Source organism: Rhododendron vialii, chromosome 12a, assembly GCF_030253575.1.
Source record: "Rhododendron vialii isolate Sample 1 chromosome 12a, ASM3025357v1".
NCBI classification, from domain to species: Eukaryota; Viridiplantae; Streptophyta; class Magnoliopsida; order Ericales; family Ericaceae; genus Rhododendron; species Rhododendron vialii.
In genome coordinates this window covers 29,255,489-29,270,653 of record NC_080568.1, presented here as the reverse complement: position 1 = coordinate 29,270,653, position 15,165 = coordinate 29,255,489, and the positions used below count along the sequence as shown (strand labels likewise).

The window sequence follows — 15,165 nt, the reverse complement described above, 5'->3', positions numbered from 1 at the left end:
GGCCGTTGGGCCGTTTTGAATTGAACATAGGCAGGCCCGACTCTTAATTCTTTCGTCGCATATTTACGGCTTTGCCACCCTAGACTTAGAATGCCTAAAAGTGGTACTCATCTTCCATGGCAACAGGCGATTGTTTGGCGAGGAGTAATTCTGCGGCTAGTAAAATGTGGGCAACAATGCTGCGAGAGGGACTGGAACCAGTGAAAATTTTACCCTCCCCTTGGCTGATTGGCTCTTGTCCTGCCTACAATGGGATGACAGCTATACTTATGTTGGAGTATTGTTTTTTCCTCATTTATGGAGTCTAATGCTATGCACAAATAAGAACAACAATTGGGAACAAAGCATCTAGGATCCGCATAGTGCACCAAACACATGGATGTAGTGCACTTTGGTTGAGCCTTTTGAGATTTCAACATCTTGAAATCGTTCATCTTGTAAAGGTCTATAAACAATGTAGTCATATCAGAAAAAAAAATTAATCGGATATTAACAACCACAGGATCGGGATATGTTTATCTTACAGTTCATTTTTTGGAGACCATTTTTTTTTGAGAAACAAATATTGCCAAATCTCGTCACTAGTGATATCATACAAGTCCATTTTTTGAACTTATAAAAAACGGTTTTGCTATTGTTAGTCTACTGGGATGACGATAAGCACACTAGAAGACAATAAAATACGTATTTCTGTATACTTTTTATACTCTTTAATACACATTCACACACTTACTATTGTCAATCCATTGGGCTGATTTTAGAATTTTTTTTTTTTCTGTTAATTTTGGCTTTGCAGGTAAATGAAATAAATGAAAAGAAAATTACTTTTTCATGTTTGATGTGAAGAAGAAAATGAAGGTAATGAAAATAAATAAAGAAAACGATAAGTAGTAAAAGAAAGAACAGTAACTAAAAATATGAAGCACGATATTTTATCTTAAAGTTTTTTGATTTGTCAATACTGGATATGATGATATGGGATGATTTTGGCACTTCAGAATCACAATATTTGTCTTGTAGTGTTCAAAATGCACACATCACAATTTTCAAAATACATTGAAATATTATTTTGAAGTTTAATTAATAAAAAGTAAAGTGGAACCCCGTTTGTTTAAGGGTTTTGAATTTTAAATTTTAATAATTATTTTATTTCTCTCCGATCAATATTTTCATTTTTCTCTTTATCTTACCTATAAATTCAAATAAAAAATCCCAAAATAACATGATCTTGCGAATGAGTGAAAATAAACAAATATGGAAACTATTCCTTTTCCAACCGAACACACTCTTTGCTGATTCGCTTAAGCCGGTTTTACGTTTCTTCTTCAAAGGGACCCTCTTGCCGCCTCCTCCCTTCACACGTCTCTCTCTCTCTCTCTGGAATTTCCTTCTCCTCCCCTTCTTCTTTGAATCCTCACATAAACCCATATCCTCCCCACCTTGTACTGCCGTTAAATTTCACCAACTGGGTTGTCGTTTCTTTTGGGTTCCGACTTTGGTCCTCAAGTTGTAACGCGGAACCAAACTTACCTGAATTTGAACTTGATCTCGTTATCCATCGATCATCACTCCCTTTTGTGTTCATCGCAGAGAATGCCCCACAACTCTTCGCCCGACCCCGACCCCGACGATTCTGACACCGAGTATATTGAGGTCGACCCATCTGGTCGATATGGTCGGGTCAGTGTTTTATGTATTGCAGATATAGTTAGTACATCTTTGTGTTGATAGAAAACTAGGAGAAAGCTATGCTACATTACGCTTTCTTTTCTTTTTCCTTTTTTTGAATAATAATATAGTGAGGAGTGTACCATAGGGCATAGGCTACTCTAGAAATGTATTTCACATTATCAGAGTATTGTTGCTTGACTCCAGATTTCAGATCCCTGTTTGTTTGCCAGATTAGAGCGACTATATATTTTATATATACTTGATTGAAACCTTTCCGTCACGATTAAATACCTGTCAAATATGAAATCTTGCAAGATATGGATTATGCAACACTTTTGGGTGTTGTACTAGTGATGCCGAAGGCTATGTTTGTTTGACTAGACTAATACTGAAGACACATATAATACCTTAGAATATGGAATCCCATTGGATAAATAGTGAAGAAATTAATAACACCTATGTATCCCAAGGTAATATGTTTGGATAGAATATCGAGTGCATATTTAATCTTAAGCGTAAAAGTTCCAATCAATCACCTTATTACTGTAACGACCCACCTCTTACTAATTTTTTTTATCATACCCGCCTCTTACTAACTCAATAACCTTTTCGACAACATGGCCCAAAATGCTTAACAGTTAATCCCAAATTAGTTAGCAGTAGTTCGGTAGTGTTACTTATTCCTTGAGCTTCCTCAGCCCACCGATGTGGAACTAAGCTGAGCATTCTCACATATACAGTCTCCTTGAATATATGGTCTAATCTGATGCTTTAATCCAGAGCAAACATGTCCTAAATGTTAGTCCTACTGATTTTCTAACTTCGTGGGATTGTGTGCCTTCAATAGTAGTCCAGCTATGAAGAACGGGGCCTAAGTGTTTTGCTTTGTAGTTAGTTTAATTGTTGGATCAATTGCCAGTTTGCCACTAATGTTGTTCTCTTACTGAGTTTATTCTTATACTATTTGCAGTATAAAGAGGTTCTTGGAAAAGGGGCATTCAAAAAAGTGTATCCTCCTAAGGACTTTTTGTTGTCATTTTGTTTGACAGTTGTTTATTATGCATTTGACACAAAGCTGCTTTTGAATCGTTATCGTTTTCTCCTTGACCAACATTCTGGCGATTTAGATATAGAGCATTTGACACACTTGAAGGAATTGAAGTTGCTTGGAATCAAGTTAAGGTTGCAGATCTCTTACACAACTCCGAAGACTTGGAGCGGTTATTTTCGGAAGTTAATTTGCTTAAGACTCTTAAACACAAGAATATTATTAAATTCTACCACTCATGGGTTGACACCAAAAACAAGAATATCAACTTCTTAACCGAGATTTTCACTTCTGGGACGCTACGACAGTATGTTTACCATGCTACAACACTGGTGTATTCTGTGTTGGTGTATTCTATGAATTCAATTTCCATCTTGATCGATTGACGCGATTCACATTTTTTCTATATGTCTACGTAGGTATCGTAATAAACATAAGCGTGTTGATTTGAGAGCAGTGAAGAAATGGTCTAAGCAGATCTTAGACGGCCTTATCTATCTTCACAGTCATGACCCACCTGTTATCCATCGTGACCTAAAGTGTGACAATATTTTTGTAAATGGAAACAATGGTGAGGTGAAGATTGGAGACTTAGGACTCGCAGCCATTCTTCGTAAGGCTCGTTCTGCTCACAGTGTCATTGGTGAGGAGTTGTTTCTTTCTTCGTTTCCTTTTTGTGCTTTTTTCCTTTTCTGTTTCTTTTTTAATTGTGGTTTTATTATCAATCATCGTAGTCTTTTCTAGTGGAAAAACAATGATATAGTGTATTTGTGAATCAGGTACTCCTGAGTTTATGGCACCAGAGCTTTATGAGGAGGAATACAACGAGCTTGTAGATATTTATGCGTTTGGTATGTGCTTGCTAGAGTTGGTGACCTTTGAGTACCCTTATGTTGAATGTTCGAATGCTGCTCAGATATACAAGAAAGTGACATCGGTAAGGCGTTTATGACTTTTTGTCAATTAGTTTCCCACTCCATGACTTGCACTGACTTGCACCCTATGCTTAATTCCTATAATTATTGGGAGTGCAAATTGTGTCAAATTGCCAACTTGTGGTCTTCGGAGTCCCTTGGATTTTCTTTCGGTCAGAATGTTTAAGTGGGCGCTAGTTCCTTTTTGGTGTTAAAGCACTGGATATGGGCGGGCATTGTCAATTATTTGACTCCTCAACACAAAAGAAGCATCATATGCTAGAGTACTTTTCCATCAATTACTTGCTTTACAAATTCTACCATTGTGCTTTTGTTTAACGATATTCTTCGGTTGGTAAGTGAAGGCCTATGTGTTCTCTTGAACATTTTATGTACTTCTGATAGATGCTTCATTGTAAAAAAAAAGAGAGAGTTGCATCAGCAAAAATCCATTTCTTCTGCCATGCATTCCAACTGCATGGTATGAGATATCTTTATTGGTTTTGCTTGTTTCGATGCTATAACTCCATAAATGAATAGAACTGTCCAAATGTAGAATGTGATGGGATTGGGAGTTGGTCAGTTGTGATAGCCCAGGGAATATTATTGCTTCAATGATGAGCAGAAAGAGCCTTCTTCTTTGAAGCCTTAAATGGATAAATCAACATCTTTGCATTTGTTGGATGGTTGCCCAGAATGGAGCAAAGTTGGAGCTCTGTGTGTCACGTGTGCAGTTTTCCATTGACTGACTAGTTTCTAGATGGATGGGCGCAGAGTCCCACCTTGTCTGTTCTCCTTGTTACCGATCCTTTCATGTGTGATCGATCGGCACCTCCAATGATACCCATCTACTTCCTGTGTTAACAATGAATGTCTGAAGAGGTTTGGTCGGTGTTCTAACAACTCAACGGCACAACCCCAACATATATCTAGCTGCTTGTAGTTGCAGCCGTCATCAGCCATATTTGCCATTTTGCTGAAATTATTCATATTTGTGTCATACTGTTTTAAAAGATGACCCTACAATTAGTCAACCAATATTACTGAAAACTCACCGCAAACATATACCTGATGCATTTTGATATTCTCTTTTGTACTTGCAGTACTCGTAAAAATTAGGTCCTTGTGCTGAACTAATTCGTGTTTGTGTCCCTGATGGGGAGACACACATATGCTGAGTCAATCCGTGAGTAACTTCCTGGTGTCGTTAGAGTTCAGGACTTATCTAGCAAGTTGTTTTTTAGATTCAGTTGAAATGATTTGAACCGGTACTGAAATAGGTTTTCTTCGTACATTACTATGGATCTGTTCAATGGGTAGATAAACTACCTCCTCCATTTATTTTACTCCTTTATTTTATATTACATTATGTTGTGGTGCTTGTTTTGATGATATTTGTTAGAATATTATTAGTCTAAGTCCCACATTGCTTAGTCAAGTATTGTAACTACGTCTCCCATATTATAAATAATAGTTATTTGTGTTAAGGTTCATTAACACCTTATACACTTTTCTTATTCTCCCAAATAACATGGTATCAGAGCTAGGTCTTGGATGGCCTAGTCTCTCGTGGGAAAGTCTCTGTCATCTCTGTCGCCCGAGTCAATTGCTCAGAAGTTCCTCGTCTCCTTGTCTGTCACCTTCACGTGCATCTGGGCTGCACGTGAGGGGGAGTGTTAGACTTGTCCTACATCGCTCATCGAAGCCACCCAAGCTCGGTTAATAAAATCTACCGATTGGTTTTAGGTTGGAAATCTCCAAGAAATCTTACAATATTGTGATGCTTCTATTATGCTATTGTGATGCTTCTGTTTAAATTTATGCTTTGATCTGTGTGTGTTTTGTTATTTTTTTTTATTTTATCTCTTTGGCTTCATTAATTGTAAATCTGCAAATGATGGAAGCAATTATAAATAACAAAATGTAGAGCATGTTGTAGTTGAGGGAATATAATACCTTGGTCTTTCAGTTGCAACCATTGTATTCGCATCACCAACGTCATTTAATAGGGTAAATGCTTTGTGGTGTGATTGAAGTGGAGTCGAGTAAACATTTTCACTCCAATGTGCTCTAGGACTCTATTTGAGAGGATCAACACAAAGTTTATATTCAAAGAGTGAACTAAGAGGATTCTACATTTTCAATACTCATATTCACCCTAACCATACATCTCTTTTTCTCTATTTCATCATCATTTCAAAGATTTTCTCACTTTTCCTTCAATCATTGTCAACTTTCATTATCAACTTATTCAAATAGTGGGTTTAGATCTTCCCTTTCCCCCCATACTCCATATTTGGAGTATCAAATTGCTTCTCTCAAATAGAGGAAGAAATAGAGTGTGGGTTGGAGCTTGATTTTTCTGTAAAATACTAAAATAGAGTATGGTTCGGGGACCTGGGCTGGATATTTTAATTGTTTTTTATTCTCTTTGAAGGGAATCAAGCCAGCATCCTTGGCCAAAGTAAAGGATCCTGTAGTCAAAGCATTTATTGAAAAATGTATTGCAAAGGTTTCAGACCGGTTGCCTGCGAAGGAACTTCTAGTGGATCCTTTTCTCCAATTAGATGAAGACAATAAAACAATAATCCCATCCTTACCTCCAAATCCTAATGCTTCAGGTAAACTTTGGGAAATCACTTGAAATTTCTTTGCCTTTTCGCTGCTTTACCCTAGCTTCTGATACAACGAATTGACAGAATCCAGCCACGCTGTACCTGAGGGAAGTCGAGACTTCACGGTGCAGGGTCAAAGGAAGGACCTCAACACAATAGTTCTGAAACTAAGAATACCAGATTCCACAGGTTGCCAATCTTCTCGGTTTCTTTTTGGTTGCCCTTTTTTTTCGTTTCAAGAAAGCTAAGAAGTACAAGCACATATATAGGCCTCACAAATCTGTGTCGGACAAGAACACGGAAAATGCTTTGGACATACTCATGCTTTCATCCTTTTATCAGTCTTTCCTAGTTGCACTTTCACACACTGGTAACATGCTTGGATACGTTGGAATGGGGACAAATTATGAGGTCATAAGGCAATTTTTAAAAGTTTGGCCAAGTCAAAATTGCCATGGCCCATGGATGTTTAGTTTGTTAATACTTTTTTATTTATTGTTGATTCATGTCTTTGTAATACAACTGGTATTTGTATTTCTGCACCAGTGTATAAGATACAACGTGTCCATGTCGTAAGATTTGGATAAAAATTAGGTGTCCATGTCATGTCGTGTCATTTATGTATCCATGCTTCTTAGATAGAAAGTTGTAGGCTAGTTACATGTTCTTGGGATTGAGACATTTCCACTTGGGCCCAGGTCATATTCGGAATATCCATTTCCCGTTTGATATCGATATCGAAACTGCACTTGGTGTTGCTAGTGAAATGGTCGAGCAGCTAGACCTGACTGATCAAGATGTATCTGCTGTTGCTAAAATGATTGAATCTGAAATACGATCTCATATTCCCGATTGGGCACCCACAGAAATTTCTCGAGACAAAGCCAATAATGAAGTTGCACTTTCTGATATCTCTGCCTCCAATAACTATGTTTCTCCCTCGAAAAATGAATTTCCCTCCCCTGTTGGTAATCTTAAGCTGGAACGACTGCCCTCAGGTCGGAAGTACTGGTCCAACTCACCTAAAAAAGCTGGTGGAAACTATCCAGATAATCCTGGCCCTTCGAACCTATCTCTGGAAGGGTCATTGACTCGAGAAAATGAGAGGGGTTCAAATAATGCTGCCTCACTTGAACGGATGGAGGATGAGCACGTGGTTGATGAAAATTTGAAAAAGAAACAAGTTCGTGTAAATGCTGATTTACAATTCGATGAAAACAATTCAGCCGATCCCCACCAATTGGGGTTGGTGGGGTATAGTGAAACTGCAAATGATATGGACTCCAATGATGTCAGAATCATCGCAGAGAAACTTGGGCATTTGTTGGTTGAGCAGAAAAAGGAGATGGACGAGTTAAAAAGGAGGAATGAACTGGCTGTATCGGATCTCTTGAAGGAACTTCCTCCAGAAACTCGTCACAAAGTTGTAAGAATGTGCAGCCGGAAGATTGATGACCACAAGTTCTGGTGTCAAATGGGATGCTGTACGGGAAATCCTACTGATTAGGAGTCTTTGTCGAATATGCAAGTGTTAATATTTCAGGTTTCTGACTCGGTTGCAGAATCTAACTTGGATTGCTCATTGCTGTGTGATAGTTACAATGATCATACCATAAAAGTTTGAAGATACTTCAGAACCGCAGGTATTATCACTTTGTTGGGGGAGGTGGGAAGTAGATTCAGTAACTGAAGAATGTGTATATTGATCTGTAAGTTATGGCGCGAGGGAAATGGTTTTGTGCTGTTGGAAATCTGCTTTAGGAAATAACCTTTGGTGGACACGCCAGAATCGCTCTTTCTGATAAGGTGGACAATTACACGACGCCGTTGGGTGGGACATTGGCCAAGTAGCATGCATGGATTTCTATGTTTAGCGAATACCTAATGCAACATTTACATGTCATCTGTACAAAAGATCATAGTCCATATATATGATTTATTGGTGATGGGAAGTATACATGTATGTGTACATAGCCGTAGTACGTGTATTGGTGACAGTTAAGACTGATTGCTTTGAAATGCATTTCCCTTGATTATGTCGACAGTTTTTTCGGATTTCTGTTTTGTGGTCTGGAATATGCATGTATTCACTGGCTTGAATAGCTGCCATTGTAGCATGCTTTCCTCTTGGTTTGGTCCTCATTAGTCTGATCCATGGGGAAGAAATTTATGGTTTGTTGGGCTTTATAAAGTTTTGGTACATATCTCTCTCTCTCTCTCTCTGTGTGTGTGTGTGTGTGTGTGTGTGTGTGTGTGCAAGTCAGTGAACCAGAAAGCTAAAAAGGTTTCTCATAAAGTTGGTAGTGGAGTATCATTCTATTCTTCCATTTGTTGATTAAAGCTGTTTTCAGTATTAGGCTAGGAGGAAATTTGGTTCAGCCGTTTGGGCGAAGGAATTTGCCCTTCTGCAGCAAGATTGGGGTTCGACTGTTCGAGTCAATGGTTTTCAAGCTGTCCATAGTGCAGTTAGCTCATTGTGAACAGCGAAGGGAGCATTTGATACAAAGATAGGAGTATCCTTTTGTGCAGGCATATGGTTTCATATGTGATAATGAGAGATGAATATCAGTGGCAGGCCGTGTCATGCTTCGAGTTTTATCTACCACACAATCAGTTCCAACCCGGCTAAGGGGAGGGTTGTGCTAGGTAGCTGACAACCAATACATAAAAATTCCTATTAAATTCTTACAACTTGAATCTGATTACAAATATGCCCTTGGAGCTCAATTGGAACCCAGGCCAAGGGGAGGGTTGTGCTAGGTAGTCCGATTACGCATATGCCCTTGGAGCTCAATTGGAAAAACATACTTGTAGCCGACTCAATTGATTGGAACTTAAGGATTGATTCGCCAGATGAACATATATTTTGAGACAAATCTTTGTTCGCTTTGGATCCCTAGACCCAACCATTTCTCTGTGCATGGCATTCAATAAATTTTCTCTTCAATTAGTACTCTCATTTTTTTATCTATCTCTTTCCATTCATTATCCAAAAACCTCCCTCAAAACTCAAACCAAACAAGAGGAGTTGGTTCTAGAGACTCAAATCAATCAAAGAATTTTCTTAGTTTTGTATCTAGAGTACTATCATGTGGTGCTCCAAACCATTTCAAAATTACATATTTATGTAGGGTTCATACACTTAATCATAAACCCCTATGACTCTATAAGAATGTGTGGTTGTAGAGTGGTTTAAAGCTCCACAAGCAGTGGCGAGCTAGAGTTTTGACCTGAGGGGGCCGGATTAATAGACATATATTTTTTATCAGAACATATACTTATTATATTATAAATTTTTTATTTTACAGTACATTACATTTGTATATTAAAAGGATTCTAGCCTAATGCAGTTAAAATATATCAATTTTTTTTGTTTTTTTTCTTTAGGCAATTTCAACAGTCACCTGATTATTTTTTATTTATGAAAAAAATTGAGAAATGAGAATGTAAATAACCGATTTTTAATCAAATCAAACCAAAATTATTAAGATTATAAATAATTATAGATGAATAATTATCAATAATATTCAAAATTAGGTATGTACAAAATAAAAATTTTAAAACTCGGAGACTCGGAAGGGGGCCGGGGCCATCCTAGGCCCCAAGGTAGCTCCGCCACTGCCCACAAAGTGGTGTTCCCGGACTACTGAATAATTTCACCATGGTAAAATCTGGGAAAAGTTGACCATTTTAGGCTTTTAGCACCATTCGGGTTACAAAAAGACCCACCCAAATTTGGTCGATTTGGATCCTGCCTAAACCCCCGGAAAACCCTTGACCTCCCACTCTGTCTAAAATTAGAGGAGAGAGAGAGAGAGAGAGAGATCACAAAGCGGCCATGAACCGAGCAAAGACGATACTGAGTCATCTCCGCCTACTCAACTCGCTTCACTCAACTCGGCTTTATCCTCAGGTACCAATTCCATTCTCCCACCTCTCTCCCTCTCTCTCTAAACAACCCCACGCTTCCATTTCCATACCCACTTATCAAATCCTATCCTTCTCAACACAACCCACCTCGATTCTTGAGCTCATAGCAGACTCTGATTGGTCAAAAGAATTAGAAAACAAGTTATCAAACACTAACCCAAAACTGACCCACGAAACGGTTGTGTACATTTTGAAGAAACTCGATAAAGACCCAAAAAGGGCTTCCAAATTCTTCAACTGGGTATGTGACAAAAATGGGTTTAGACCCAGTTCTGCTATTTACAGTCTAGTGCTTCGGATTTTCGCTAACAAGGAGTCAGTGAAGCAATTTTGGGCAACCATTACAAAGATGAAAGAACTAGGGTTTTACATCGATGAGGCGACGTACCTTACGGTTCTTGGAGTTTTTAGGAATTCGAAGATGGGTAACGATGTCACTGCTTGGACTCAACTATATAATAAGATGGTCAAGGAAAATGAAATGAGTGATGTAGTGAAGATGGTGGTTGGGGTTGTTACTAGTTCGGATTGGGGCCGTGAAGTTGAGAGAGATTTAGGGGAGATGGAAATTCTGTTGTCGGATGGTTTTGTTTTGAGGGTTTTGAAGGAGCTTCGAGGATACCCTTTGAAAGCTTTGAGTTTTTTCAAATGGGTTGGTGGGTGCACGGGATATGAGCACAACAGTGTTACTTATAATGCCGTTGCTAGGGTTCTTGGTCGGGATGATTCAATTGGGGAGTTTTGGAGTATGGTGAAGGAAATGCAGAGTTTAGGTCATGAGATGGATATTGATACATATATAAAGATTTCGAGGCAGTTTCAGAAGAACAAGATGTTGAAGGATGCAGTGGAGCTGTACGAGCTTATGATGGATGGTCCTTATAAGCCATCGGCTCAGGATTGTGGTGTCCTTTTGCGGACTATCTCTGTGGGTGGCAATGCAACTATGGATTTGGTGTATAGGGTTGTGGATAAACATGAGGCAGCGGGAAATGTACTCACAAAGTCTGATTATGATGGGATTCATAGGGCTTTAACAAGTGTAGGGAGATTTGATGAAGCAGAGAAGATTGTGGAGACCATGAGAAAGTTGGGGCATAAGCCTGATAACATCACCTATAGCCAACTGGTTTTCGGACTTTGTAAAGCCAGGAGACTAGAAGAAGCTAGTAAGGTGTTGGATTTGATGGAAGCAAATGGTTGTATCCCTGACATAAAGACTTGGACTATTTTGATAAAAGGACACTGTGCCGCCAATGAAGTCGACAAGGCATTGTTTTGCTTTGCAAATATGATGGAGAAAAACTGTGATGCAGATGCGGACCTCTTGGATGTCTTGGTAAACGGTTTTATAAGTCAGAATAGGATAGAAGGGGCAAACCAGTTGGTTGTCGAGATGGTGAATAAGGTTCGGTTGAGACCTTGGCAAGCTACGTACAAAAGTTTGATTCAAAGGCTTTTAGAGAAAAGGAAATTCGAGGAAGCACTAAATCTTCTTCATCTAATGAAGAAACATAACTACCCGCCTTCCCCAGAACCATTTGTGCATTTCATTGCAAGGTTCGGCACAGTGGAGGATGCTGGGGATTTCTTGAAGGCATTGAGTGGGAAGGAATATCCATCCATTTCCGCTTATCTACATCTTTTTAAAGCTTTCTTTCAGGAGGGTAGAGACTCTGAGGCCAAAGATCTGCTTTTTAAGTGCCCTCATCACATCCGTAAGCACGAAGCCATATGCAGTCTCTTTGGTTCTGCAAAAAGTAGCAATGCTGCTGCTGCTTGACATTTTTTGGGGGTGGTTAGTTAAATTTCAATTCCTTGTTGTACAAATGAACTTCGTGAAGCACTGCTAGAAGATTTTTATAACTTATTACAGTTTGATTTTATGTTATATTAATTTGCTTTCACTTGTTTGAAGCTTAATTAAAGTTGCACTGAATTTTAACATTGGTAGTCGGAAGAAGAATATTTGGGGAAGTCTTGAAGTTTTTGGTACATTTCATATTGACATTGGATCTTGTAAATTGTGACCTATGTGCTTTTTGTAATTGCTTCGGCTAATGAACATCGGGAAATATTTTGTATAATTTCTTTTTGATTGCAGGGTTGCTTAACTTGCTTCTTGTATGCAGGTGATGATTTTGATTTTTCTGTATTCTTTTCCTCTCTTTCTGCATGTAGGTTATCCTTAATGTTGGTTTTCGTTTTGTGGCACTTGATAGTTGATATACACTTATTGAATGTTGAGAGATCACTGTATCTTCTCAATTTATCAAAAACCTGTTCGGATGCTTAATGACTAAATGCGATTAAAAAATCAGCTATCCCTGAAATTTGTCATAGTGAGGTTACACTTAACATTCACTGTAGTTAGTTTGGTACCACTCCAGACAATGGCATATTTTGTGCTTCTGTTCTAACGATTCAAGTAGTAAGAAATTGCGTATTATTCCAATAATATATAGGTAAAAAGATGCAGAGTCCACACTAAAGCAATCAGCATTTTTTGCCAGAGTTAATTTCTTCCTGTGTTCTGGCATCAGCTGAATGATCTGCGTATAATCATGGTGTTTTTGTAGCCTTTTATGTTAGAGATAAGAGACACGGGTGCTACGTGCATTAAACTGTTCTAGACACATATCCGAACCGGCGTCCGTATTTCTCTGTCCCTAGCTCTGATTGCTTCTCATGTCATTCAAAACAAACAGAACCTAATGGATCCCCTTGCTGTAGATGCAAACATTGCTCAAAATTTGTATAAAATTATGTGAACCCAAAGTTGAAAGGTAGTTGCCAAAAACTTTGGTAGGGTTGAGTCGGTTGACTAGTACTCAGTGACAAAAGTTTGCCTTCAGCTGTGTAGTCACTGTATGCAACTTTATTGTGGTCCAACATATGGATTGTCAAGAGCTTCATGTGATAAGAATGCAGGCACTCCCTTAAAGACCATCCAATCAATGAGATATATGATGCATCAAATTTCATCTTTGGACAGAATATACCCCAACTCTAAGCATATTTAAGGGTGATAAACCAGCCCAGCAGTGAATTATTCAAGCTTCGTTTGGAAGCTTAAAGATGTTTCCAATTATGTTGTGGCAAACCGATCTCAAACGAGTTTTAATCGAGCTCATCCAGAGTAGCTTGAATTTCTTAAACATCGCGAGTGGTAACTTGTTCAGGCTTTGTTTAAATGCTTAAAGTGCTTCAGTAAATGTTCAAGCTTGGTTTGTTAGGTAATAAACCAATCAAGAATGAAGTTTCAGAGAGTCGAACATGAACTCAAACTCGAGTAGCTTGATTTGCTTATAAGCACCATATTGATCATAAACTGGGAAATGTTCTAAACTTATTACTACCTCTTGTTCATTTCTCAAGAACGTCGATAAGGGTTCCTAAAAATTCAAAGCTAACAAATGTTTCTCCCTCTAATGGTGTTCTGGTTAGTTGTTGTCACTTACGTGTATATATATTTAAGATATTTAAAAAAAATCTACCTTCACCCTGAACCCCAGAATAGTTGTGTCCATTCATCAGTTTCCAGTACAAGTCCAAGAAAATCCTTGTATAAAAAAAAAGAAGAAGCTACGTTGAAGCCAAAACATTCTCTCTCACCGCATCTAATGCGAGGCTCTCAATTGCCATAGATAAAATGGTCTGTAAAAGACTAGTTTCTTAGAGGAAAAGATGATGAAGAACAAGCCAGAGCTTGATGAAGATCACCGCCATGACCTAGAAATCCTCAAGGCAGTGGCACAGGCATGGCACAATCACTCCAGCAGCTCTAAGACCGCCACCGAATTCGATGCTCACCGGATAAACTTCAAGGCCAATCCCACTAGGTTCAAGCTCGAGGCGATGAAAAAGTCACCGGTTAAGGACACTCGTGGAGCACATTGGGATTTCCGGGAGTCATTGTGGGATTCTTGTGAGATTGAAGCCGTGTCGAAACTGTTAGAAACAGGACTAGGGTTGGAACAACAGTTCCCGATGTGGGATGATCCAAGCATGAGGTATAAGAGGCCCAAGGAGAGTAAGAATAGCCTGAGAAATTTGTTTAACCAGCTGTCTTCAAGAAGGTTTAGTGAAGAAGATATTCCCCGCGATGAGATGGATTAATTTTGATATGTTTTTTGTTCGTGAACCTTGTGATAATTGATGCGAACAGCATTTTTTTCCTACTATTGTAACACTTTTTGGTTTTTTCCTTCAAATTGAAATGGAAATTGTACAAGAACTTCAGATGGAGGGATGAAATGCAGAAATAGAGTGAGGGTTTTACTGTTTGATTCAGGTTGCTGAAACTTTTGAGAAGAATCTTCTATTCCCAGTTCAATTATATGTATGGTGGTTTGGGAGACTTGTAGAAGGCTGCCAAGAAAGAGATGATAGGGATTGGTGCAGTGATAATCACTTAACAACTACTTACTAGGGGCCTCCGAAAACTTTCGATCTGGTTGACTCCCACCCGCCTGCTATAAATTCTTGCGTTTGGTCAGGTCCCTAGATTAGTTGGTCCATTAGGCCACACCGTTATTAAAAAAAAGTAAGGAGACCGAATGGGGGGGGGAAGCAATTGAACCAAATGTGTTGTAGTATCTGCCACTTCTTGGTTTGAAGACCCAAAACGAACTAGCAATACGGATAATTATTAGTGTCCCTTGGGAATTGAATGTGGTGCCCCATATCATGTGCCACCACATATTGATGGAAAGTCCATACACTAACTCTCGAGCCTCACATCAATGTGTGGTGGTGCTTTCCGGTGCTAACTAGTACTATGGAGCTCTAGGAGGTCATAGATGGATTTAAAGTTGCACTACGGATTCCGGAAAAAATAGAATTGCAGTGGAAATAGACAATAACAAAGGAGAACATTTTTCAGATTTCAGATTCACGTTTACAGAACAGGGAAAAGAAATCATTTTCCGACATGTTTGGTTCAAAGATATTCAAGAATCTTTTCCAGAAACAAGTGTAGTATGGT

The 15,165-nt window shown here is 38.7% G+C and overlaps 3 protein-coding genes across 3 annotated transcripts; all 3 read left to right on the top strand.

Moving 5' to 3' along the window:
• Positions 1 to 1,295: 1,295 nt before the first annotated feature.
• LOC131310671 (probable serine/threonine-protein kinase WNK3) lies at positions 1,296 to 8,287 on the top strand. Its single transcript, XM_058337827.1, has 8 exons — positions 1,296 to 1,680; positions 2,642 to 2,679; positions 2,799 to 3,026; positions 3,139 to 3,362; positions 3,499 to 3,656; positions 6,071 to 6,254; positions 6,333 to 6,437; positions 6,947 to 8,287. Exons 1-8 carry the CDS (start codon positions 1,594 to 1,596, stop codon positions 7,753 to 7,755), a joined length of 1,833 nt encoding a protein of 610 aa, XP_058193810.1. The 5' UTR covers positions 1,296 to 1,593; the 3' UTR covers positions 7,756 to 8,287.
• Positions 8,288 to 9,996: 1,709 nt separating this feature from the next.
• LOC131310670 (pentatricopeptide repeat-containing protein At3g48250, chloroplastic) lies at positions 9,997 to 12,101 on the top strand. The gene has a single exon (XM_058337826.1). The coding sequence runs from the start codon at positions 10,087 to 10,089 to the stop codon at positions 11,959 to 11,961; it is 1,875 nt and encodes a 624-aa protein (XP_058193809.1). The 5' UTR covers positions 9,997 to 10,086; the 3' UTR covers positions 11,962 to 12,101.
• Positions 12,102 to 13,371: 1,270 nt separating this feature from the next.
• Positions 13,372 to 14,538, top strand: LOC131310673 (uncharacterized). Its single transcript, XM_058337829.1, has one exon. The coding sequence runs from the start codon at positions 13,866 to 13,868 to the stop codon at positions 14,295 to 14,297; it is 432 nt and encodes a 143-aa protein (XP_058193812.1). The 5' UTR covers positions 13,372 to 13,865; the 3' UTR covers positions 14,298 to 14,538.
• The last annotated feature ends 627 nt before the right edge of the window (positions 14,539 to 15,165 follow it).